Source organism: Aquila chrysaetos, chromosome 2 (genome assembly GCF_900496995.4).
Source record: "Aquila chrysaetos chrysaetos chromosome 2, bAquChr1.4, whole genome shotgun sequence".
Lineage (NCBI taxonomy): Eukaryota > Metazoa > Chordata > Aves > Accipitriformes > Accipitridae > Aquila > Aquila chrysaetos.
Window position 1 is genome coordinate 42,086,055 of NC_044005.1, and position 20,715 is coordinate 42,106,769.

General features: G+C 41.2%; 2 protein-coding genes across 6 annotated transcripts in view; one reads left to right on the top strand and one right to left on the bottom strand.

The window, feature by feature from the left end:
* ZNF106 (zinc finger protein 106) overlaps positions 1-5,466 on the top strand; it is a 43,991-nt gene extending 38,525 nt beyond the window's left edge. For all 3 annotated transcript variants that reach the window (XM_030033858.1, XM_030033877.1, XM_030033868.2), the window contains exon 22: positions 823-5,466. In XM_030033858.1, the coding sequence (XP_029889718.1) occupies positions 823-879 (57 nt within the window). In that variant the 3' untranslated portion in view covers positions 880-5,466. The remainder of the gene's footprint in view (positions 1-822) is intronic.
* A 1,095-nt stretch (positions 5,467-6,561) lies between these two features.
* Positions 6,562-20,715, bottom strand: part of CAPN3 (calpain 3) — a 31,953-nt gene continuing 17,799 nt past the window's right edge. The window contains exons 11-24 of one of the 3 annotated variants that reach the window (XM_030033898.2): positions 20,027-20,196; positions 19,374-19,385; positions 18,004-18,212; positions 17,247-17,283; positions 16,175-16,189; positions 14,923-15,024; positions 13,522-13,599; positions 12,793-12,850; positions 12,121-12,185; positions 11,000-11,068; positions 10,344-10,422; positions 8,642-8,758; positions 8,228-8,286; positions 6,562-7,597 (exon numbers count right to left, since the gene is read on the bottom strand). In XM_030033898.2, the coding sequence (XP_029889758.1) occupies positions 7,571-7,597; positions 8,228-8,286; positions 8,642-8,758; positions 10,344-10,422; positions 11,000-11,068; positions 12,121-12,185; positions 12,793-12,850; positions 13,522-13,599; positions 14,923-15,024; positions 16,175-16,189; positions 17,247-17,283; positions 18,004-18,212; positions 19,374-19,385; positions 20,027-20,196 (1,097 nt within the window). In that variant the 3' untranslated portion in view covers positions 6,562-7,570. Of the gene's footprint in view, positions 7,598-8,227; positions 8,287-8,641; positions 8,759-10,343; positions 10,423-10,999; positions 11,069-12,120; positions 12,186-12,792; positions 12,851-13,521; positions 13,600-14,922; positions 15,025-16,174; positions 16,193-17,246; positions 17,284-18,003; positions 18,213-19,373; positions 19,386-20,026; positions 20,197-20,715 lie in introns of all 3 variants that reach the window. The other 2 variants (XM_030033890.2, XM_030033907.2) reach the window with 2 other exon arrangements.

A 20,715-nucleotide genomic window follows, 5' to 3' on the forward strand; every position in this document is an offset into this window, starting at 1 on the left:
AAACAGTTTGATCCTAAAATATTACATGGAAATGGTAAAATTCTTGAAATATTAGGAGAAATTCTGATAACTATACTCAAGATGTTATTAAGTTTTTGTAGGAAAAATATATTTTTAAGGTGAGCAAACATCAGTCTTGAAACAGGTTTTTATCCTCTTCATTTTTATCCATCACTACCCCCCTTCATTGTTGTGGATGCTGATGCTGTTTATTTTTCACATGGGATTGGTTTTGCTAACAATCTTTAAATAAGTAGTGCATAAATTTCTGAGTAAATGTTAGCACAGATGGGAATAAAAATGAAGATGTAAGAGTTGGATTAAGTGATGTGGAAAGTGTTGGGGGGGTGGGTGGAAGGAGGGTTGTCACCTATAGGCTGATTGGTAAAAGTCCACATTTTACTCCTTGGCAATATAAACTACATTCCTGTTGAATGGTTGTCAAAATACGCAATGGAAGGAGGTTTCTTTGAGAACTACGAAGCAGAAGTAGAATCCTTAATTTCTCTTGAAGCACTGGATTTGGATATGTTTATTTGATATGGTCTTCTAGTCAGAAAGGAAGCTGGGTTTTATTTGCCTTGAATCATGTGGTATGTGAGATACTTTAATATATGTGATTTAATAGCTTGGCATTGATTTTTTTTTTTTTTTTTTTTTTTACTTTTTTTAGAAGCTTTAAGCTAATAAATGTATATTATCCAGAATGTCACTTTCACTGAGGCTTCAAGACTCTCTTGCAAAGTTTTTTGTGGGTTTTTTTGTGTGTGGTTTTTTTTTTTTAATTATTATTTTTAACCGACTTCTCTGGTTCTTTTCTAGGATGCTGTAGGACACATTGAAAGACATGCTGAGGATGACAGCAGGATTGACTCATGAAGCTTTTCACCTCCCACATTGGGAAGTAATTTTATATGTCAGAATTATTCCAAATAACATCAATTTCTTACTCCAGTCTTTCCGTTTTTTCTTTTCCCACTTGGAATGCAAAAATGGAGTCGGGCTGAAATGCCTTGCTACAGAGACTGCAGGTTGCGTTGCACTCTGTAGAAGTAAGGCTGGTCCATTAAGACTTGGCCCAAATGGAAGATTCTTGCAAGTTTTTAATTCATTGACAGATAAGAATATTCCCTCCTCTTGTCTGACTTGATTTTTTTTGTTGTTGTTTGTTTTTTCTGTTTGTTTTTTTGTTGTGGGGTTTGTTTTGTGTTTTTGTTTGGTTTTTTTTTTTTTTTTTAAGAAGCATAGTCTTTGGGAAGTCCAGAGGGGTGTTGAGAACTTAGATTACAGTAGGTGCTGGTGTTTGCAAACTCAGCTTGAAGCCTGTGAAGTGTCTAAGACTTGTCTGGTTTTATGTTGTATCCAATTTTTTTAGCTGATTTTAATAAAATTCTGCAAACCAGAGTATCACAAATTCTAACGGTGTAACCTGAATATCCAGTGTACATTTTTACTTTCTTCATAAACGGAAAAGGTATTTTATGGAGAACTGGAATAAATAATTTTTTTTAATGTTAATTGTAACTTATTTTTTATCCTTTTGTAAAAATTGCTGTAACTGGCACAATATATACAGTAACAGACTGCCCTAAACACTATACCTCCTGAGGTATTTTGTTTATTTGGAGGAAAGCAGTTATTTCTTAAGAGGTATGCCAGTGGCAGCAAAACAGCCAGAACAGTAGCTCCACTCATGTGCTTTGCAATCTTAGTCTTTTTAAATATACGTCCTGATGTACAGGAAAGAAGTAAGTGGTGTCGGCTTTTGTTTTAGTTGAATACCAGCATAACCACTGCTGTCTTGATACACCACCATAGTTGGATTCCTGATTTTGTTTGGAATCTTAGTGACTGAGTTTTGCAGTCCCATATCTTCATGGCATAGCAAACTAAGAGAAATGTGAAGGCACTGCCTGTCTAAGTTCATCCACTTAGGTCATGTTTTGTTTCTGTTGTGATGGGGCTTAATTGGCTTGGGCTATATCAAGTTCACAAAAACTCAACTGGAAAGAATGGAGCAGGATTTCAGAGGATTTTAAAGTCTAAAGTTCTCAAGCAGAAGCTGAGGATACAAAATGCATATCGCATGTGAAAGTCTTGTTTCTACTAATGCACGGAAGGTACCACAGAGGAGCCAGTGCAGAGGAGAAGACTGTTTGTACTTGTCAGGATTCCTCTGCAGGTGTCCCTTGGGGTGGAAAACTTTACCCATTAAGTTCAGTGAAATGTACTTCTTGCCTTTTGCGATCCTCTCTCCCATAATTACACTAGTTTAGCAAAGAGCTGCCTTAAACAATGAGACTAATGTAGCAAGGAGCTTTTTGTTCACTTTTGCCTAACTTGCTGGTCAGGATAAAAAAAGCAGAGGTTTCCTTAAATTGTAACAGAAGGTAAAGACAGCCCAGTGTCAAAACTGAGCTGCTTATAAATGAACCCAGCGCTTTTCAAACAAATTGACTGTACTATTTTTACTGGGCATCTCTTTTACCACTACTTTGAGGCTTGGTATGCCAACCATAGACCAAATAAGTTTTATAGCCTCGTTCTTTGACTATAAAGAAGCCTTTTTAGGCCAAGAAAGTGACTGGGGAAAGCCCATGGATGTTCCACTGCCATCAAATCAAGGAACTTCAGGGCCTTCTCTGAAGCACACTATTTTTGTATTGTCTTAGCGTACAAGCATAATTTCTCTGTTAATTGCTTGACGTTGATGATTTTTTTTGTGAGAGACGGGAGTAAAATAGCAATGAGATGCAGTAGCATCCTACTTCGGACATGGGAATCGCTGAGGTTCCAGTGCTTTTGTGGTGATTTGTTTGGAGTTTTTTATTAAGCTGTTTGTGGACAGGAAAAAATCCAATATGTGGCTCAGACCCCAGGCTATTTTTGAGGGTGTTTTGGTTTTTGGGGTGTGTGTTTGTGGGTTTTGTTTTTGGGTGGGGGTTTTTTTCGTGGGTTTTTTTTGTTTGTTTTTTTTTTTTTTCTTTCTGTGGTCTGTGGATGAAGCAATTCAAGAGAGAATCAAGCTCAGGGAAATCTCTGAGCAGTGTAAATGTTTTCTGATGCAGGCTGTATTGCTCTAAAGTCTCCAAGAGTACTTGGTTTTTTCATGACCTGAAAGCAGAAGGCTGCATAATACTTAAACCATTTCCAAAACTACTGACATTCAAGAGTTCTTCTGGGTTTTTTTTGAACCACAATGAGGGAGCATGTAAAAGTGTGGCATAAACAATGTGAACATCTCAAGCTGTCCTCCTTCACAGACTGTGCTTGAAGTGAAGGTGTGGAAGTGTGTGTCCTGAGGGCAAGCATGTGGAGTGATTGTAGCATTCTGAAAAATGGTGCTTGAGAGTAGATTTTGTTAGTTCTTCTTTGTGATTCTTCACGTTCTTTCAGCTGTTTTCAGGAACGTGTAAAGATCTTTCTAACTAGGTGTTGCAACAAACACAGTTATTACACTTTATTTGCATTCCTGATTGCTTGTTGGGTTTATCTTTTCTAGTTGGTGGAAGCAGACTTCCTTTTCTTGTACTCCATGATCTTTCCTTATCTGTCCTTGAAAACAGTCCTCCCGAAATGTCTGGACTTCTGAAATCCAGCTTTAGCAGTGGTGTCTTTTGCCAGTCTGTAGGTCACTGCAGACATTGTAAGAATCTTAAAATGGATAAGAGGCAGGAAAATAGCAAAGCTGCACGAGTGTTTATAAAATTTTGCTTCACAAATTAAAAACCATTTTAAAAATTACTCAGGGGCTCAGAGGAAAATGCTGTGCTGCTTTGTCTGAGGATATCTTAAAAGGATTTGCTATGACGTTGTTGTGCAACTGTGACAATCCCCACGCTTCTCTGGAGTTCTGTGGGGAGGTATCCTATTTGTTCAGCTGGAATTCGGTGCAGCTTTCACTATTGGCCGTTCACTGCTTCCAGAGGCAATTGCAGAAGAGAGATGCCAAATTTATGTATTGGCTTGGTAGCTATTAATGAGATCCTCTCTGGTCTTGCAACTTAGGGTTTTGATTCCTGATATACCTCCAGTTAAGAGAGTAATAACTTTGGGAAGGTGGACTGTTTGTGAAATTTAATGGAGTAATATTTGCGTGAAAAGCGGTACTGCACATCTGAAGCTTGTTTCAGGACTATTTTTGTTTTCAGTTTGTTTTTTATGCAAGTAAAAAGTTGGAGGTGGAAGAGTGAGTAGAGTAAGGGTTTATTTTCTGGTTAGCTGTGTGTATTTTATTAGTCAAATGTTAAATAACGAGCTCTGGACTTGCTATGTGTCTGACTACATATGGCAGGCCCTGTGGGGGGCAAGCCGCCATTTTCCTCGTAGCAGGACTGATATTGCGCCTATTAAGCTATGAGCCTCCCCAGCAGACAGAAAGTGCTGAGAGGCATTGTACGCTTTAATGATATAAAGAATGGGCCAAGTGCTGCTGAAACCAGTTATATCATCCTCTTCAAAGGCGTGAGAACTCGTTGTGCCATAGGCATACCAAGCCCTGCCCGAGCTCCAAAAGGAGTAGCATAAAATGATCACTTAAAGTTCACGTGCTGCAAAGCTTAACCTTCCCCAACCCCCATAGCCTCACATGTATTGAATTGTAAGACAATGCTAGGATTGGTCTATAGTCGTTGCTCCTTTCTTCTCCAAATCACAGGGAAAAATAACAGCTAACTGGCAGTGCAAAATACTCTATGGCCTAACACTGCTGCTTCTGTATGTGTAAGGGGCCGGACGGAAAAATGCTGCATCCATTGGTACAAAGATGCATTAAATATCTCAGCTTCTGCTTGCCTTCTGTCACTTACATGTGGATTGCAGACTTTAAACATGTTCTCAGCACATGAGTTGACTTCTGCAAAATAGCAGGAGTTTGGCCATGCGGTGTGTTTGAAGTAGTGCAGTTCTTAATGCATATTTTCACACTGTACAATAATGCTGGATCAAGGTAAACAATAACTGAAAACTCGCAATAAACTGCAGGTTCCCAGAAACAAAAATGTGGTGTTGAGAAAATATTTTTCCCTTCTTTTGTATTAAAACACAGGTACAGATGAATCTTGGTTTTCAGGCTTGTGTGGTACTATCATTCAAACAGTCTAAGTTGTCCAGAGTTGCAGAATATGTAAGGAAGGATAAGGAAACGGTTACAGCTGCTGTTTGTAAAATATTTAATTGTGAAAGAACAAACTGTGTAGATATATATTCCGTTATATGCGCCTGCCAGCTTCTCAAATTTCATTTTGCTGTTAAGTGTTAAACAGTCTTTTTGAAGAATGGAAGTGGAATAAAACAACATGACTGAATATTTAATAATTTAAGCTGTGTAGAACATGTGCACAGATTGACCATGGTTTTCTTCTCTCACTTTGGTACAAAGCGGTGAGCGTAATAATGAAACTTTACACAGCAATAGAAGAAAAAAAGGAAGAGGAAAAAGAAAAATAAAAGTTCTTTATATTGTTATGGTTTGTCAGTCTGATTCTTCTTTGTATTGAATAGAATGATTTTTTTACAGGATTCAGTAGAACTTGACTTTGTCCTGGATTTTTCACTTTTTTAAGAAGGCTGGGAAAAATCAGACGGGCCACTTTGAAGCTCCAGCACTGACAGGAATGTTGCAAGTTTTTGCTTCCAGTGTGCAGGAATCTTGGACCTAGTCGTTTGGCAGGGAAAATGGAAAGTGTCCACCCAGCTGGTGCCTCGAAGATGACGTACTGACTCCCTTGCTTCATGGCCCGTTGCAAAGGGAAGTTGGTAGTTTACTCACCAGGACTTTAAGGAGCAGTTTTGAGTTGCCAGTCAAAAATCTTCATTTTGATCTGTTGACTGATAGATTTTGTTTTTCTCTTAACATCCCAACTGAGACCATCTCTGCCATATTTTTTTGTATGGAAAATAATAGCTTAGTGGGGGTAACGCATGGCTGGAGCCCGGGGTTCCTAGTGTTCAGTCATCTTAAAAATGTGGTCTGGGTTAAAATAAAAGTTGAATTTAAAGCAGAATAACTCCTTATATAAACTATAGGATTTTCTTCCTCTTTCAGAGTAAGTTACAGTGCAAGACAACATTAAGAACTTCATAGTCAAAAGGTTTTCTATTTCTTAGTGACCTTTCAGTTAAATGTGCTACTTAACAGAATAACTTTGAGTAGGTGCTATGATTTGGTTTCACAATTTTGCTTTACAACAGTGGATTGCTTTGTTACTCTTCACCACTAGAGAACTAAGTAGAAGGTTCTCCTGACAAAGTCTGGTCTCTTCACACCTTTTTTGGTATATTTTTTTTTTCTTTCCATTTTTATATTGATTGATGATTGACCAGTTCTGAAAGCCTGTCATCCTTAAAGCTGGTAATGATGGAACCTCTCAAGCTTAAGTGCTTTTTGTTTTTTGAATGCATTCCAGGAGCAAATGGGCAAGTGTTTGAGAGATTAAGCTGATTTCACGCTTGCCATAAAACTCCAAAAGCTGCTGTATATTTAGGAGAATGGTGGAAGAGTGCTCAATGTTTCATCCTCCTCTGTTCTTTCAAAATAAAAACAAAAAACAACCCTTAAGCTTAGGCCAAAATCCAGTTGGTTTTATTTTCAGCGCAATTAAACTAATTATACTCACACATTCGAATAATATTCCTAATGTGGTCATGCTAACATAGTGTCTGATTCTGCTACAAGTCACCTCTTACAATAAAAAAATACACAATACTGTCAGGAAATAGAACCCTGACCTGTGTGTGTGTGTGGTGGGGGGGAAAGTGTGTGTAGATACATAAATTTGTATGTATAAGAGGTTTTCTGTCTCAAATGGGAAACAACTTTCTCAACGTTACAGAGAATGCAGTTACAATAAAAAACATTTAAAATGTCCAGTGTGTAATTAAGATACAATGGGGGTACTCAAAATAAAAGCAAATTGCACAGTTCTGATACTTTTGCTGAGGCACTAGACCAAGCTGTACCTAGGGATTGCAGTCTGTTGTGCCTTACTTCCATGGTTCTAGCGTAGCAGAGAACCACCTCCACAGCCACATCTATGACAACATGATTGAGATGTGCAGTAGTAATGTGATCTAGCATAATCTCATATGAAACATTCAGTCACCATTGTGGAGAGGCTGAAATTATAGTATCAAAAGCAGGACAAAGAGTTAATGACTAATTACAGGTGGTAGTAAACACCTCTGACTTTCACAGTTTAGATACAGTCCCAGTTTTGCCTGACTTGAGGGAAGACTTTTCCAGTTGTCAGCATAAGCAGAACAACGATGCACGCTCCATGTATTTACCATGCAGAAAAAGCTTAATTCAGTCATCAATAAATTAGTCCTTGTTGCCCAAAGGAAAATGTCAGGAAGTTATAAAAGTAGTTACAGAATATGCGCACTGGTCTGCGTACTGGGGTATGGTTGTCTCTTTTTCCAAAGGCTTCTTCCCATGCGCTGTTTCCCTCGGCAAGCAAAACATGTAATTAGGAAGTGCTCTTGTTTGCACTTTGGGATGAATGGAGCTAGTTACACAGAACAGAAGTCTTGAGTGTGTTCTTGATGAAGGTGGCCGCTGGCTCTGGTCTTACGCATACATCGTGAGCTGCAGCCACTGAAAGAAGAGTTAAAATTAAAGGATGGAAGACTTGTTGGCATCCTCCAACAAATCGTATTGAGACACCACCCTCTCTAGCGGGAAGGCAGCTGCTTGCTGACGCTTAGTATGAAGCACAGTGGCAGTGGGGAATTTTGTCTTGGGCTTCTTGCTCCTATTCCTCCTTCCCTTGCAAAAAGTGAAGAGTTTTTTTATGATCTCCTTAACAGAAGACATGCTTTTAAGTTGAAACTTCCTAAGTAATCTTAATAAGATTTTCAAAAGGTAAAGAACTATGTTAAACCCCATTAACATATAATGCCCTATCAGTATGTTTGATTTAAATTGCCTTATAAAAAAAAAAGTCAAAAGTTTTTTGAAGCACTTTAAAGATGATCTGAAGAGTCCGCAGCTGTGCCCTTCAGCACCAACTGGAGTCTTACAGAGCAGCTGTTGCTGGCGGATCCTGGATGTTTTCCGTGTAAAATTGGTAGCGAAATTTTTAGGAGCTTTTGTGGCCTCTCACCAATTGGATGACAATTTCAGACCAACTCTTATAGGTCCCCTTGAGAACATGTGCAATGAATAATATGATTAAAATTTAGTATTGTGACCTTGTGTTAGAAATACTGGCATAAAGCAGTTTACCTCCAGGACGTTGAGCTTAATGATGCCGTCTCCGTCTTTATCAAAGGCGTGGAATGCCCCTAATGCAAGGAAACAAAAATATATGGAGTAGGTTAAATTACTGTTTGTGTAAAGATGATCCCAGATAGCAAACTAAATTGTGCTCCTGTTGTGTTACGCAAACTTGTGCAGGTATTTACTTACGTGCTCAGCGAGTATTTCTGCTGTGTTTTTCCTTAGCTAGGAGAAATGCAGGGGTTTCTTTTGTGTTTGTATGAGACGGCTGTCATATTTTAGATTCCCTAAGCACATCTCTTTAATTATTAATACTATATATAGGCAGTAGTGCTTTAAACAAACTTTGTTTTGAGTACGACAGCGTGTTTTGGGGGCGAGGGGGGGAGGCAGCGCAGTAAAACCGGGGCAGCCACTCACTGAACATGGCGTCCAGGCGCACGAAGCAGCAGATGAAGCTGTCAAAGTCGATGTTCATGTTCTTGTCGGCGTAGCGCATGGTGATGATGTCGTAGAGCTGGTTGTTCAGCCGAAACCCTGCGGAGGACCAGAAACGGGGCACAGCTGGGGGGGAGCGCCGGTGCCGGTCAGGCCTCCGGGAGCGGTTGGGCCGTAGGCCCTTCCCAGGCCCGGCTGAGGCTCAGGGTGGAGGCTACTGCTGCAGCCGCTGAATAAAATGAAGTGAAGCTACAAGGAGCTTCCCTCTGTCCAGCTGCTTTCTTAAAACAGCAGTAACGCTTTTGAAATTACGATTTGGGAGGGCCAAGAGCAAGTGAGTTGCCTCACGCTGTAAGCGTGAAGAGGAGAGGTCTACACCAACGAGTCGGCGGCTTAGCTGAGCCTGGTAAGAGCAAAGCGACAAAAAACGGGCGACCGAAACAGAGGAGGAAGTTGCAATGAAAACAACACAGTTACACACTGGCCAAAAAATAGATAAGGAGGTAACTCCTGAGCGTGGCGTTACCGACGTGTGGCACCGACTGCTGCAGCGTGCGACTGCACTTCGTAAAGGGTCTGCCGAGATTTGGGTGCTGCTGGTTGCTGGCTAAATGCAAGGTCATGCACAGCTTACATGCTGTACGACTGAGAAATTTTTATTGCAAAATGTGTAAATACCTCCTGCCCTGACTTTAGAACTAAAGTCAGGGCAGGAGGTATTTAAATTTTTTTTTTTTTTTACATTGACAACTTTCCTGGCAGGAATGGAAACTTGGAAAATAAAAATGACCTGTATATCTACTGCAGCAGAAGTCCAAATCCAGGTGTAGTTCTGTCCTTAGCAAAGGATCGAATCACTGATGTTTTGTAAAGTACAAGATAGCGATCTGTTTCTGTTCCTTGATGAACTGGTAACTGATGTGCCAAAATACTACTGAAGATGAAGCGTCACTGAAATCGTCCCATCTACGTTTATAGTGATACTACAGATTTTCTGATTAAAGAAGTCATCTTGCTCCATTACAGAGCTGGTAAAGACATTTGCTGGGGAGGCCTGGTGTCCAGGGGAAGAAGCACACCGGTGTGTTTGAGACAAAAAGCAAGAAAAGTCAGAAGCCTCTCTTTGCAGGATGAATTTCATCAACTGCAAGTTTTGCAGAAATACTTTATTCTCACTGCGCAGGTAGAAGAGGAGGCTGAGCCCCCAATGGCTTAGTGCCTAAGAAACATGAGCAGGACTCAAGAAGTATCCGTCCAGTTGCCTCTGAGGCACACTTGGACATTGACCTGCTCAGTGCCTGTACGCTTGGGTTGAAGTTTTCCCACTGTTCTTTGTTTGTTACTTACACAAACATAAAGAATCCTCAGCTTAAATGAGAGCAAATGTCTTCAGCACTCCCTGGTCCCCCTGAACAGCTGGACCCCAAGTGGGAGATCCTTAAGACAGCAGAGCATCATTTATCATAAAGTTTAAAGAGCTGAAGAGAACTATTTGGTTGGCAAGACAGACGTACAAGGCTTGCCATTTGGATATTTGAGAACCTCTGTTGGGGGAAAAATTTTTTTTTAATTTCTCTAGGGTCTGTCTTTAAAAGGCAGCACTATGTTCCTGTTCTCACCCTGTGATACATCAAACAAAATAAGGTTTCTTCAGCTGTTGGGCACTGGACACTGGGGGAAGTACCTGCATCCTTGACTGCATTGCGCATCTCGTAGCTGTTAATAGTTCCTGAATGATCCGTGTCATAATGCTTGAAGATTTTCTGGAAAAAGAAAACAAATAAATATACAACAGAAATAAAAGCTTGTGCTCCTGTTGAATGTACCCACTGACTGGATATGGGATGTGTGCCTCAGGCACTTGGAAGCTTTGCCATTTGCCTTACGTTGCTGCTGCTGGGCAGTCTGAGTTGTTAGCAGAGAGCTCCTCTCAGTCACAAAGTAAGATAATTTGGATCCATGCCCTAAGAAGCCAAAAGCTCTCCCCTAGAGACTCTCCCTTTTTGACTTGAGTTTATGCTTTTAATCTTCTCTCTTGATTGTCCTAATTAAGCTATTTGTGAGGCCTGATTCTAGTTCCCATCCTTCTCCTCCTCCCAATTTGCATGCATCTGTACTGTTCTCATGGGGGAAGTTCTTATATGAGTGCTGGAGCTTCAGAGATTTAGGTTATTTGCTTAGGCTGTGAGTAGGATGAGGAGAAACATTACTTTTCTTTTTAGAAACTAATTTGTAATTTTTTTAGGGTTGTTGTAGTGTATGTAGAGAGTTCTTGTTTTCCTACATAAGCTTTTGCACTGCAGAAGCTGTGAAGAACAGTGTTGTGGATACCAGCAATACCTGCCAGCTTTTAATCTTGTCCCAGAGATGTCGAAACTCATCAAAGTTTATCTTCCCTGAGCCATCTGTCTGTGATGCAAACATTCAGGTAAAAAACCCACAATATTTTTAAGAGAAAATTAATTAAGTCTGCAACTACTGGTGAAGGGATGAATGTGAAACTGAGTTCAGGATCTCCTCAGCATTAAGAGCGGGCTGAGCTGTGCAGTGAAATATTTGTGAATGTTTTTGCTATTGTGCATAGTATTTTGTTTGAGGAGTGTGAAGTACTATTTGTACTTTGTGTAGAAGCAAATATCTGGTACAGGAGAGAGGCTTGCTTCTGGAGCTATTATAAAGTACATGAGCAGGATGTTTTAGTGGGCTCTTTCCAAATACCTCCAAATGTGAAGCTTACCCAATGTTTCGTAAGAAAACTGAGCTTTATCCTAGAGTGAAGCTCTTTCTGCCTTGCTTAAAGTTAATTGAGAACTAAGCAAAATGTTGACTAAAGCCATTTACAAAACTGTGTTTAGGCTCCAACCATTATGGCTCTGGGCTGTAGTTACAATTTTGTTCTGCTTAGGTTTGAATGCGCTTTTGTTCTCTCAAAATCATGTGTTACATCAAACAGGAAAACTGAGTGATGTTGTATCAGAGGTAACCCCGTATGGTATCTTGTAGCGTGTTTTACTATACCTGCTCTGAGACAATTTCTGTATGTGTTGCATGCTAAACACACAGTGGAATGTATAATACGTTATAAACTTAAGAGAGAAATACAGTAAGTTTGTTGGCAAGAACTGTAGTTAGGTTGAGTTGGTTTATAAAAAAATTTTTGAAAAATCATGCTTTAGTACATGAGCTGGCCAGTCGCTGATACCTAAGGAAGGGTATCATACTGACTGACTTATTCTGTAGTTTTCTGGTTTGGGATATTTTCATCTGCCAACTACAGTAATGTTGAGATGACTGGAGTTAAGATGTGCCAAACCGGGAATGCTGTGTTCTCTGACTACACACTGTGAGGTACTGTTCTGCTTCCCTGGCTTACTTACTAAATTGTGTGTGTAGTGGTGGGAAATACAACCTGAGTGGACTAGCGTGGTATCACGCACTCCTCTTTCACCAGGAAAGGATACGTCCATTAAAGCAATCATGCTGCGGCAGGATTCCAGTTCAAATCCTTCTGTCTTTAGGTCCTTATCTGAAATAAATGATCCCAGGTGAAAACAGATCATGCAAGACAGCAAGTGCTTCTTCCTCTTAGATGTAACTCTATTCAAAGTAGAAGCCAAACCTACTTCCTTCATCCAGTAAGAAATGAATGGTAAAGAAATTTGAAAAGACTCTAAGTAATGTTATTGCTTGTGAATTAGAGATTACTTTTCTTGACCTGTTACATACAATAAAAACCTCTGGAAAACTCTAAACTAACTTCCCGGTAACTAAGCAAGCCCAGGGTCTGTAGGCTAAAGTTTGCTAAACAGGGAGAAAAGTCTGCCTTTCCATTAGAATTTTTTTTTTTTAAAGGGCATTTGCAGATTGCTAGAAATGCTCTATTATCCTGTGTGGTGCTTCCAATAAACGTTTGCTCATTTCTGTGTTATCAGTACTTGGTCACTCGTAGAGAGCATCTCTATGAAAAGTTCAGCTTGCTAAAGTCTCGGATGCTAAGTCCATGGAAGTGTAAGTAGGAAATTTGTGAGTTTGAAACCATAAATAAATTTTAGAGTGCAACTCAGGGGTGGAGGGTTACATTATATCACAGATTTCTTTGTCCAGGGTTACTGAAAAAACATGGTCAAACTCACGTTTTTTTACAACATTATTGAGAACGTTCCTGAGTTCTTCAGCGTTGATCTCCATGTCCTGGTGGGAAATGTGGTGAGAATATCATTAATTGCAACATTCCTTGTTAAGCAGATCATTTTATGGATGGATATGCTGAAAGTATGAAGTCTTTGGTCACTTTTCAGTATGGCATATATATGCTTCAAACTAGAGAGCGTTCTAGGTCATATAAACATTAGTCCAAATCTTTCTTGAGGCTGCAGTACAAGGTAGGTCTAAAGTTACCATAGACTGCTTATTAAACTACAACTGGAAGAATGACCAGTAATTTCAAGCCACTGTATAAGCCAAAAAGCAAAATGCGAAAATCCCTGTAACCCATTTGCAGCATCTTGATTTATGCAGTTCTTTGATCTGTTTTTACTCTTAACTTTGCTCGTCAAGCACGTACTGGAGGGCATTGCAGTTCTAACTTGTTTATACAAGCTATGCAAAATAGCATCTTGTGGTAGTGATAGAAGTAAAAGCTTGAATTTAAATCAGGCTCCCTCATACACAATGGGAATAGCTTATATGTACATACGAGGATAGCTGTATACTTAATTGGATTTTGATTTGATTTTGCTTAGCTTCAGATCTCAAAGGAAATTTTAAAATTTAGTGTTTTGAATCTGTGAAGCAGTTGATTTAGGTGCTGTTGTGGCTAGGCTGCTTTGATGGCAGACACAGGGATAGGTTTGCATACTCACATCCCCTGCAATCTGTCGGAAAATATTCCTGAACTGTTGTTCCTCTTCGCTCCTCTCACGAGCCTTTGCTGAAGGACGCTGAAAAGAGACAAGCAAAGAAGAGACACATTCTTAGCCCAGCAGGGAAGGGAAAGGGCCTGGACGGCTCGCTCACCCTTGCGCGAGGGAGCCTCTTAGTGAATCTGGAGGTCTTTGGAGGAACAGGTCATCCTTCTGTTCCGTTCCCCTTTTTTTGGTTAAACGTATTCCTTGGCAAAACTGCTGAGTATTTAACTACATCCCATTGCTCTCCTATCTCTTGGAAAGAGCCTAAATGGTTACTTTCACTGACAGATGTTTATCTTCTAGTTTTTTGTTTCAAAACATTGCGAAGGAGAGGTTTGGAGCAGAAGAGGCATATCTGCTCCATAGCTGCCCTGTAGGCTAGGAATTGACTGGAGGGACTTGGGCTTGAGAGCTCTTTGTAATGTGGGGGGTCCCTTGCTGGAGACAAGTAGCACAAGAGACAGAGGCAAACGATGGAAGTGAAGCTTTCTCAGACACATGCAAAAAGCAAGCCTGAACTCTGGGGCTCATACTGAAAAAGGAAACTCTATTTTATCAACACCCCCCCCCCCCCCGAAATTACAGGGATTATGTGTAACAAGGTTAATTTCTTGGCTTAGTTCTTATTTTTGTTTGTCTAAATGCAGAGGGAAGTTAGGATTGGTTCCCACTTTGCCACCTGCGTGTTCTGGCAGCCGTGCAGTGGAACAGCACGCTTGCTGTAAACTCAAGCCATGCCTCCAGGTGCCATGAGCCTGGGTGCACGATCTGGCCATTGCATCTTGTGTCCCTCACCCACCCGCAGGCAGAAACCCCGCATTCGCTACCCTGTTTTCCTGCTCTCCGGTAGTGAGAGAAAAGAGGAGGGGTGCAGGAGCTCCTGGGTTTACTCATCCTTTTCCCCTCTGGCCAGTAGGGACTGGTATAGGGATGTGTATCTTGTGGTGGGGGGAGGCTGTGATCGTTGCCAGGAGCTCCTGAAGCCCCTCGGGCACGGTTTGTGTGTGTGTGCCCCGTGTAAAGCGGGTACCGCTTCAGGGGGCTGAGCGAGAGTGGATTGGACTGGGCTGCTCGTGGGGAAAGGATCTGTCACAGCGGGGATCCTTGTATGAGAGAGCAACCAAGAGTAGTTTTCAAGCAGCTACATCCTCCAGCACACGTGTTAAATAACTGAAGGGATAGTCTGTGTCATGCTCATTAGATCCACGTAAACCATACGCAAGTTATGCTAAGATTTGATGTAAAGCTGTTAAGTATCTTAGGACACTTCGTTGCCCCATTCCTGTGCTTCCCCTGGCCGCTTTCATGCTAGCCAGACCAAGCCTTATTTCCCCCTTTGCCACTTGCTGCAGAAACCTTTTTCTCATCTATGTGGGTTTTTTCACCGTCTTTGCCAGCATCTTCATCTGCTGTCAGCTCCTTATTGCTGTTTGCTCTGTCGGAAACAAAGATGATAGGCTAGAAGAAGAAGGAAGAGAGCAAAAGAAAAATGGAAATTACACAAGAAGATGTGAAAGCGAAAATATTTGGTGACAACCATTCGGTGGTAAAGCGCATGCAGCAACAGCTCCCACCCCTGGGAGCATGACTGGAGAAGCCAGAGCTGGGAATGAAAGCAAAGAAAGAAAAAAAAGGTGGAGGAATTTCTGAAGTTACTGTTCTCCTCATGCTAAAAAAGCTGCAAAAGTCTTTTTGCAAAGTAGTGCAATCTCTGGCTTCTAGCTTTCCTTTTCAGAAAGCCAGTAACTGTTTAAACGTGTTTGTTGTGGGTTTTTTTGGGGGGTTGTTTTGTTTGTTTTGGGTTTTTTTGTTTTAGCAAAATAAGCCTCCCAGATTCTCAGTTCTCTCAAACTGATGAAATTGCTCCTCTGTGAAGGACAGTAGTACTGAGAACAAACAGAATCTGAATCCTACACAGAAAAGGAGTGTTTGTGTACGAGCTTGTTAGTTATGCAAAACATATGTTCTTTCTCTGTATTAATTCTTGAAGCATTCAGCTGTAAGCAGCCATGTGCAATTGCTCTGTTTTAGTGCATTTAAAACAAGGAAAGCCGCTACAAATGCGAATGTGTTGCCCTAGAGTATTAATTGCAATCAGCCTGTCTTGGGGTTAAAAATGTCTGATTACATTTTCAAGGTCCTAAATGTGTTGTGTGGAATGGAAAGCAGGATCCTGGACTTTGGTGAGCAGAAACTTCAGGAACGAGGAGTAGCTGCATTAAGCAATAGCAAATGTGAGGACACATGTCTGGAGAAGGGGTGATTTTTCACTAGAAAGGTTGTGTCGGGGTGCCTGTGGAGGGGCAGCCAGGAAGGGCAGTTTGAGTAACCCAGAGGATGAAGCTTTTAAAGCTGAAAAGTTTCTCTTAGCTTTTTGCCACCCCCTTGAGTGAGCGGGGTGTATGATGCTAATGCTATGTCATTAGAATTTAGCGTAGGAAGACAAAATCTTTGCTGCCTGCAAGTGGCCTCTTATCCAGTGCCCTTCATTAACTAGATCAGTTTCTAGATGCGGGGAAATCATGATACCAAGGAACCCTGCTCCTGCTGCATGCATTGCACGTGCTCCTTGCTTTGCTGGCACTCAGCACATAGCGCAAGTACCCACCTTGCCCTTTTTCTTCTTCTGTACAAAAAGAGACAAAATTAAAGAAAAAAAGCGGTTTTAAACAGAATTATAGATTTTACCCAGATTATGCAGAACTGATGGTAAAGTGTTTTTTTTTTCCCTCTTGGCCTTTCTTACATTTATTTTTCCCATTCCTATATTCATACAATTTTTTTCCCATTTCCTATATTCATACAGTTTTCAAATCTCCAAATATGAGGGAAAATGCACCCACCAAGAAGTTGCATACTGAAGGACAGAAATTGCAGAAGCCATAGCAAAACAGTGTCCCATCTCATTTGGGACTTTGTCTGCTTGAATAAAATCTCTATTGTACCTTTAGCTCTGACTATTCCTTTTCTTTTTCCCAACCTGTTGATACAGTGGAGATTGGACTTTGGTGCCCACAGGTCTGTTATCTGAAGTGGCAATTAAATTCCACCAGATCTGGACAAATATTTTGTTATCATGACAGCAAATGAAAGGGGAATACTTCTGAGCAAGGTTTGATGGAGCTCAATTCTGTGCAAGAGCATTTCCTCCGATTTTTTTTCAAGATTAATTGTATTGTTAGCTCTAGTATATTCCCACAAAGATGTGTAAGACCCCAGGCTGAAGAGTTAGAGCTTGATGGATGCTCTTTTGAATCAGAGTATCATTAGGATCCCTTTCCAGAAAGTATGTACTTCAAAATAAGTACTTTTTTCTTTATTAGATGAGATGCCAGTTTCACAAACAAAATATCGTGGAGCATAGAGCTAGGCCTCCCCTGGTAAATGAATAATCTCCATTGATGGAGGCAAAGGCAATTCTTAGCATCCCGCGTCTCTATGCCAGGAGCAGATTTCAAATCTGGCAAAATGTTTTGGTCTGACCAAATCAGAAAGTAGTGTACATAATATATAAAGCAAGTGTTAATAGAAGCATGTTGGTGAGAAAAAATGTGGGAATTTATGCTAAAGGAGCTGTTATGTGGCTGCAAATGGTTTCCTGCTGTAGGTTTTCCTTGATGTGATGCTCCTCCTCTCCCTACCCCTATTCATGTACAAAAGAGGCCCAGGACAGTACTTACTGATGGACGCTCTGCCTCAATCATGTTTTCAACCTCCCTAGAAGAAAGCAGAAAGTAAATAAATCGGGAAAGTGACTGTTCCCAACGTTGATTGTTTCTGTAGCTGGTTTGTAAGCAGCTGCTTGAACTTTCCAAACAGCCAGTGCTGTGGGCTGGCTTCCAAGCATTACCACTGCAGGCTCTAGACATAGGTTTTTCCCAGTTTGAGCTGTGCATCCCAAGTACCACTTCCAGGAGGGCTCTTGCCTGGTTTACTCCTCTAAAGAAGAGCCTTGACAACACTGAACTTTGGCAGCAGGGAGTAAAACAGGAGCTGTTTGGCCTAAGTAGAGTGACACTGGCTGCAATTTGCTGAGCTCTGGGAAACTAGCTGAAGAGCAGGATGGAGAGGAAATAACTACCTACTTCTGTATTTCATTTGTGACTGAAATTAGGTCTGGTTCAATGATCTATCTGACCAAAACTCCAGCCAGTGGCGTACAGCAATAAAAACCAAATAGGTTCATTTTCATTATTAAAAACTGCTGATGGTATGTTTACAAAGGATATCCTCCAAGTAGTAAGCTTCTCCAAAGACAATTCAAAGCAGGCTCCTGTTAGATTACAAGGGAAGCTCAGGGAAATGAGTTTGCGGCTTGGAGTTTCTAATGAGGTTAAGAAAATTAAAAGCAGGGTGTAGCAAACTGGGAATATGACTATAGCAGAGTAGCGAGCTCACCTCCATCTTTATGGTCAGATAAACGGATTTGCAACTTACTCTGAAAGACTTCTTTTCTCTGAGAAGACCCTTAGGATGAATTCTCCCTCCTGGTGGGGTTCGTATGTTGATGGGATGATGACGTACTCGCTGGGAGGTAACCGGAAGCGCTCAGAGATTTCTCGCATGTTTATATAGGTCTTACTTCTAGCTTTGGAGGCATTGTAGAGGAAAAAATCCTTTTGCAAGTGGTGCTTAGTACCATGCATCTGCAGAACAAATGAGTCAATTTGTCTTCAAGGAAGTCTTACCCGTTCCCCAGGTGGTTTGTCATGTGGGCAGTACATGGTTGGGACAGAAAACACAAATGGAAGCAGCAGCTTAGCAAGCAGGGAGCTGATGAGGGATGCTAACTGGTAACAGATGCGGAGTCTGTCACCTTTAAGTCGCTACTGGCTGGGTCTAGTTGGCTTCTGAGGGCTGCTCCAGGGCCCACCTGCAGAGCCTTGGCTGACTTCTGCCGTGTAGGCACTTTTACTTGACTGTTGTGTTGTGTGTAACCAAAGTTCAGCTACTTTCCGTGGAGGGTGGCATGGCAAGGAATGGTGTATGCAAACTCCTACATGCAGTGTGGTAAGGCGAAGGTGCTTGCAGTGGAAACATGTCCTTGCCTGGACAAAACACGAATTCTGTATCTGCTAAAGAAACATGAAAATCAAACATTGCATTGGTTCAAACATGAACATTAAGTCAAGAATTATGGGCTAAGAACACTTGCAGGCTGTTTTCTGCAGAAATAACCACCTGTAAAATTGTCAGCAAAGACAACGTTCAGACTGTCGTCTCCATGTTTTCCAGGTAACAAATCAGTCAGGTGAGCTTGTTTGCAAAACTTGTGATGCCAACGATTCAGCTACCGGCAAGCTCAGAAAAACATAATCTGTGTACTTCTAACATGTTTTCTTTGATGGCTGAAAATACCATTGGTTTTCCAAACAAATTCGAAGACTAGAGAGAAAACTCTGTGGCTGCAGGATATAGGCCATTGGCATTATTTGCAGGAGGAAAGGGCAGTGGTTTAGGGTGGTTCTGCGTGGGGCGCAAAGGCAAAGTGCTCTCTGATGCTGCTTTCTGCGCCCAGGCTCACTGACCGACCGTGTCAGCCGTGGCCAGGTCTCGCAGAGAACAGAAAAGAAGAACCGAGGAACACGTGCAAGTGAAAATGGGGCGCGGGTGAGAAGGAACTAAAAATTATTGGCAAAATGTTACTAACAAACACTCAAAGCAGAAAGGTTAGCAGTTTCACTTCTGTTACGTCCCTGAAAACAAACTTGACTGGACAGTTTCCTGCTGACTTACAGACAAGCACAACAGTAACACTAGCTGTGAGTATACACCAAGATGTCAATCTGCCTCCGTTCTGCTCATACCTCTTTGGGCACCTTAGGGAGAAACAAAGAGAAGAAACAGTCAGAGCTACTAGAAGAGTCCACTTGTTTCTAGATCATACAGAAGGGCGTTCATATAGATTTCTGGGGGCACAGCCAGTAATTAAAATGCCTCAAGTTAGAGAAATATTCTAAGCAATTTCTCTCTTCCTTTCTAGATTTCTTGGGATCTACATGAGGTCCACTAAGATCTGAACTAAATATGTTTGTGCAAGGGACTGAGTAAATTGACTTCTTCATGAAGTTGATAGCAGGAACAGAGATTAATTGCTACATATGCATCTTGGATGTCTGTTTCCTTTTTTACACTATTCTGCCAATGAAATGTTTAGTTTCAGCGAGGATGAAAGGGAGATTGAAGAACGTATGGGAAAGAATATGTTAAAATCTGTCATTAAGTCACTATAAAAGCCTAAAAAGTGTGTTACTTATAGACGGAGTAAACCCTGAGGTTACTACGGTCTGAATGGTTACAAAGCCTTGAATTTCCTTCCTTCCAGGCTTCCTCTGAGTCCCTTGCAGAGTAAAAATTGCAATTCATGTAATCAGGCTGAATGATTCAGTGACTTTCTTGGTAAATGCATACTGTCGGGATTTGTGACCATGGTGCAAAGAACGAAGTCTAGAGCTGGTACCTCGTAGATAGCAAAGCCAATGGTGTACAGGTTGGCTCCCAGCTTGCGTTCTTTCCTCCTATTTTTCTGCATCAGTGCGACGAGGAAGCTGCAGACAACCTGTTCATCCTCAGGATCATCATCTTCCTCCAGGAGCTTCAAGCGATACTGGGGATTGGTCCAAAATGTATCTGTGAAATCCCATCAACAACCCAAAGCAAACATGTAAAGCTTTAGTTTTCTAACAATACTCATGATCAGAGATAACTTTTAAGTTCCCTGCCTGTGGCTCCTGAGGAAAAGGTTAAAATTGGGCTAATACGTATGTATTTTTTTTTACGTGTTATGGGTTTTACATAGTTCTAACAAAACTGCACAGCAAAGGAGCATATAAAATGAAGAACTGGCATCTGACAAACTTCCGAAGCACCTAAAACTATCAGAAAGTGGATTTTGCAAGTGAAATCTAACTGTTAGAGTGAAATTGATCTCTTCAAATACTTCACCCCAAGTAAGATTAAACAATGATTTATCTTTGCCAGGCCTGCCTTTTGGGCTTATGAGGTGCTGTCACAAACATAATGACAGAAGGCTTCCAGCTACAAAATGGCGTGCCTCGCCCACTGAGGAAGCAAAGCTTTTCCTATGGCTGAGCACTGACCGGGCTGTGGTACGACTTCTCCTGTGGGATCTAACACGGTCCCCATCAA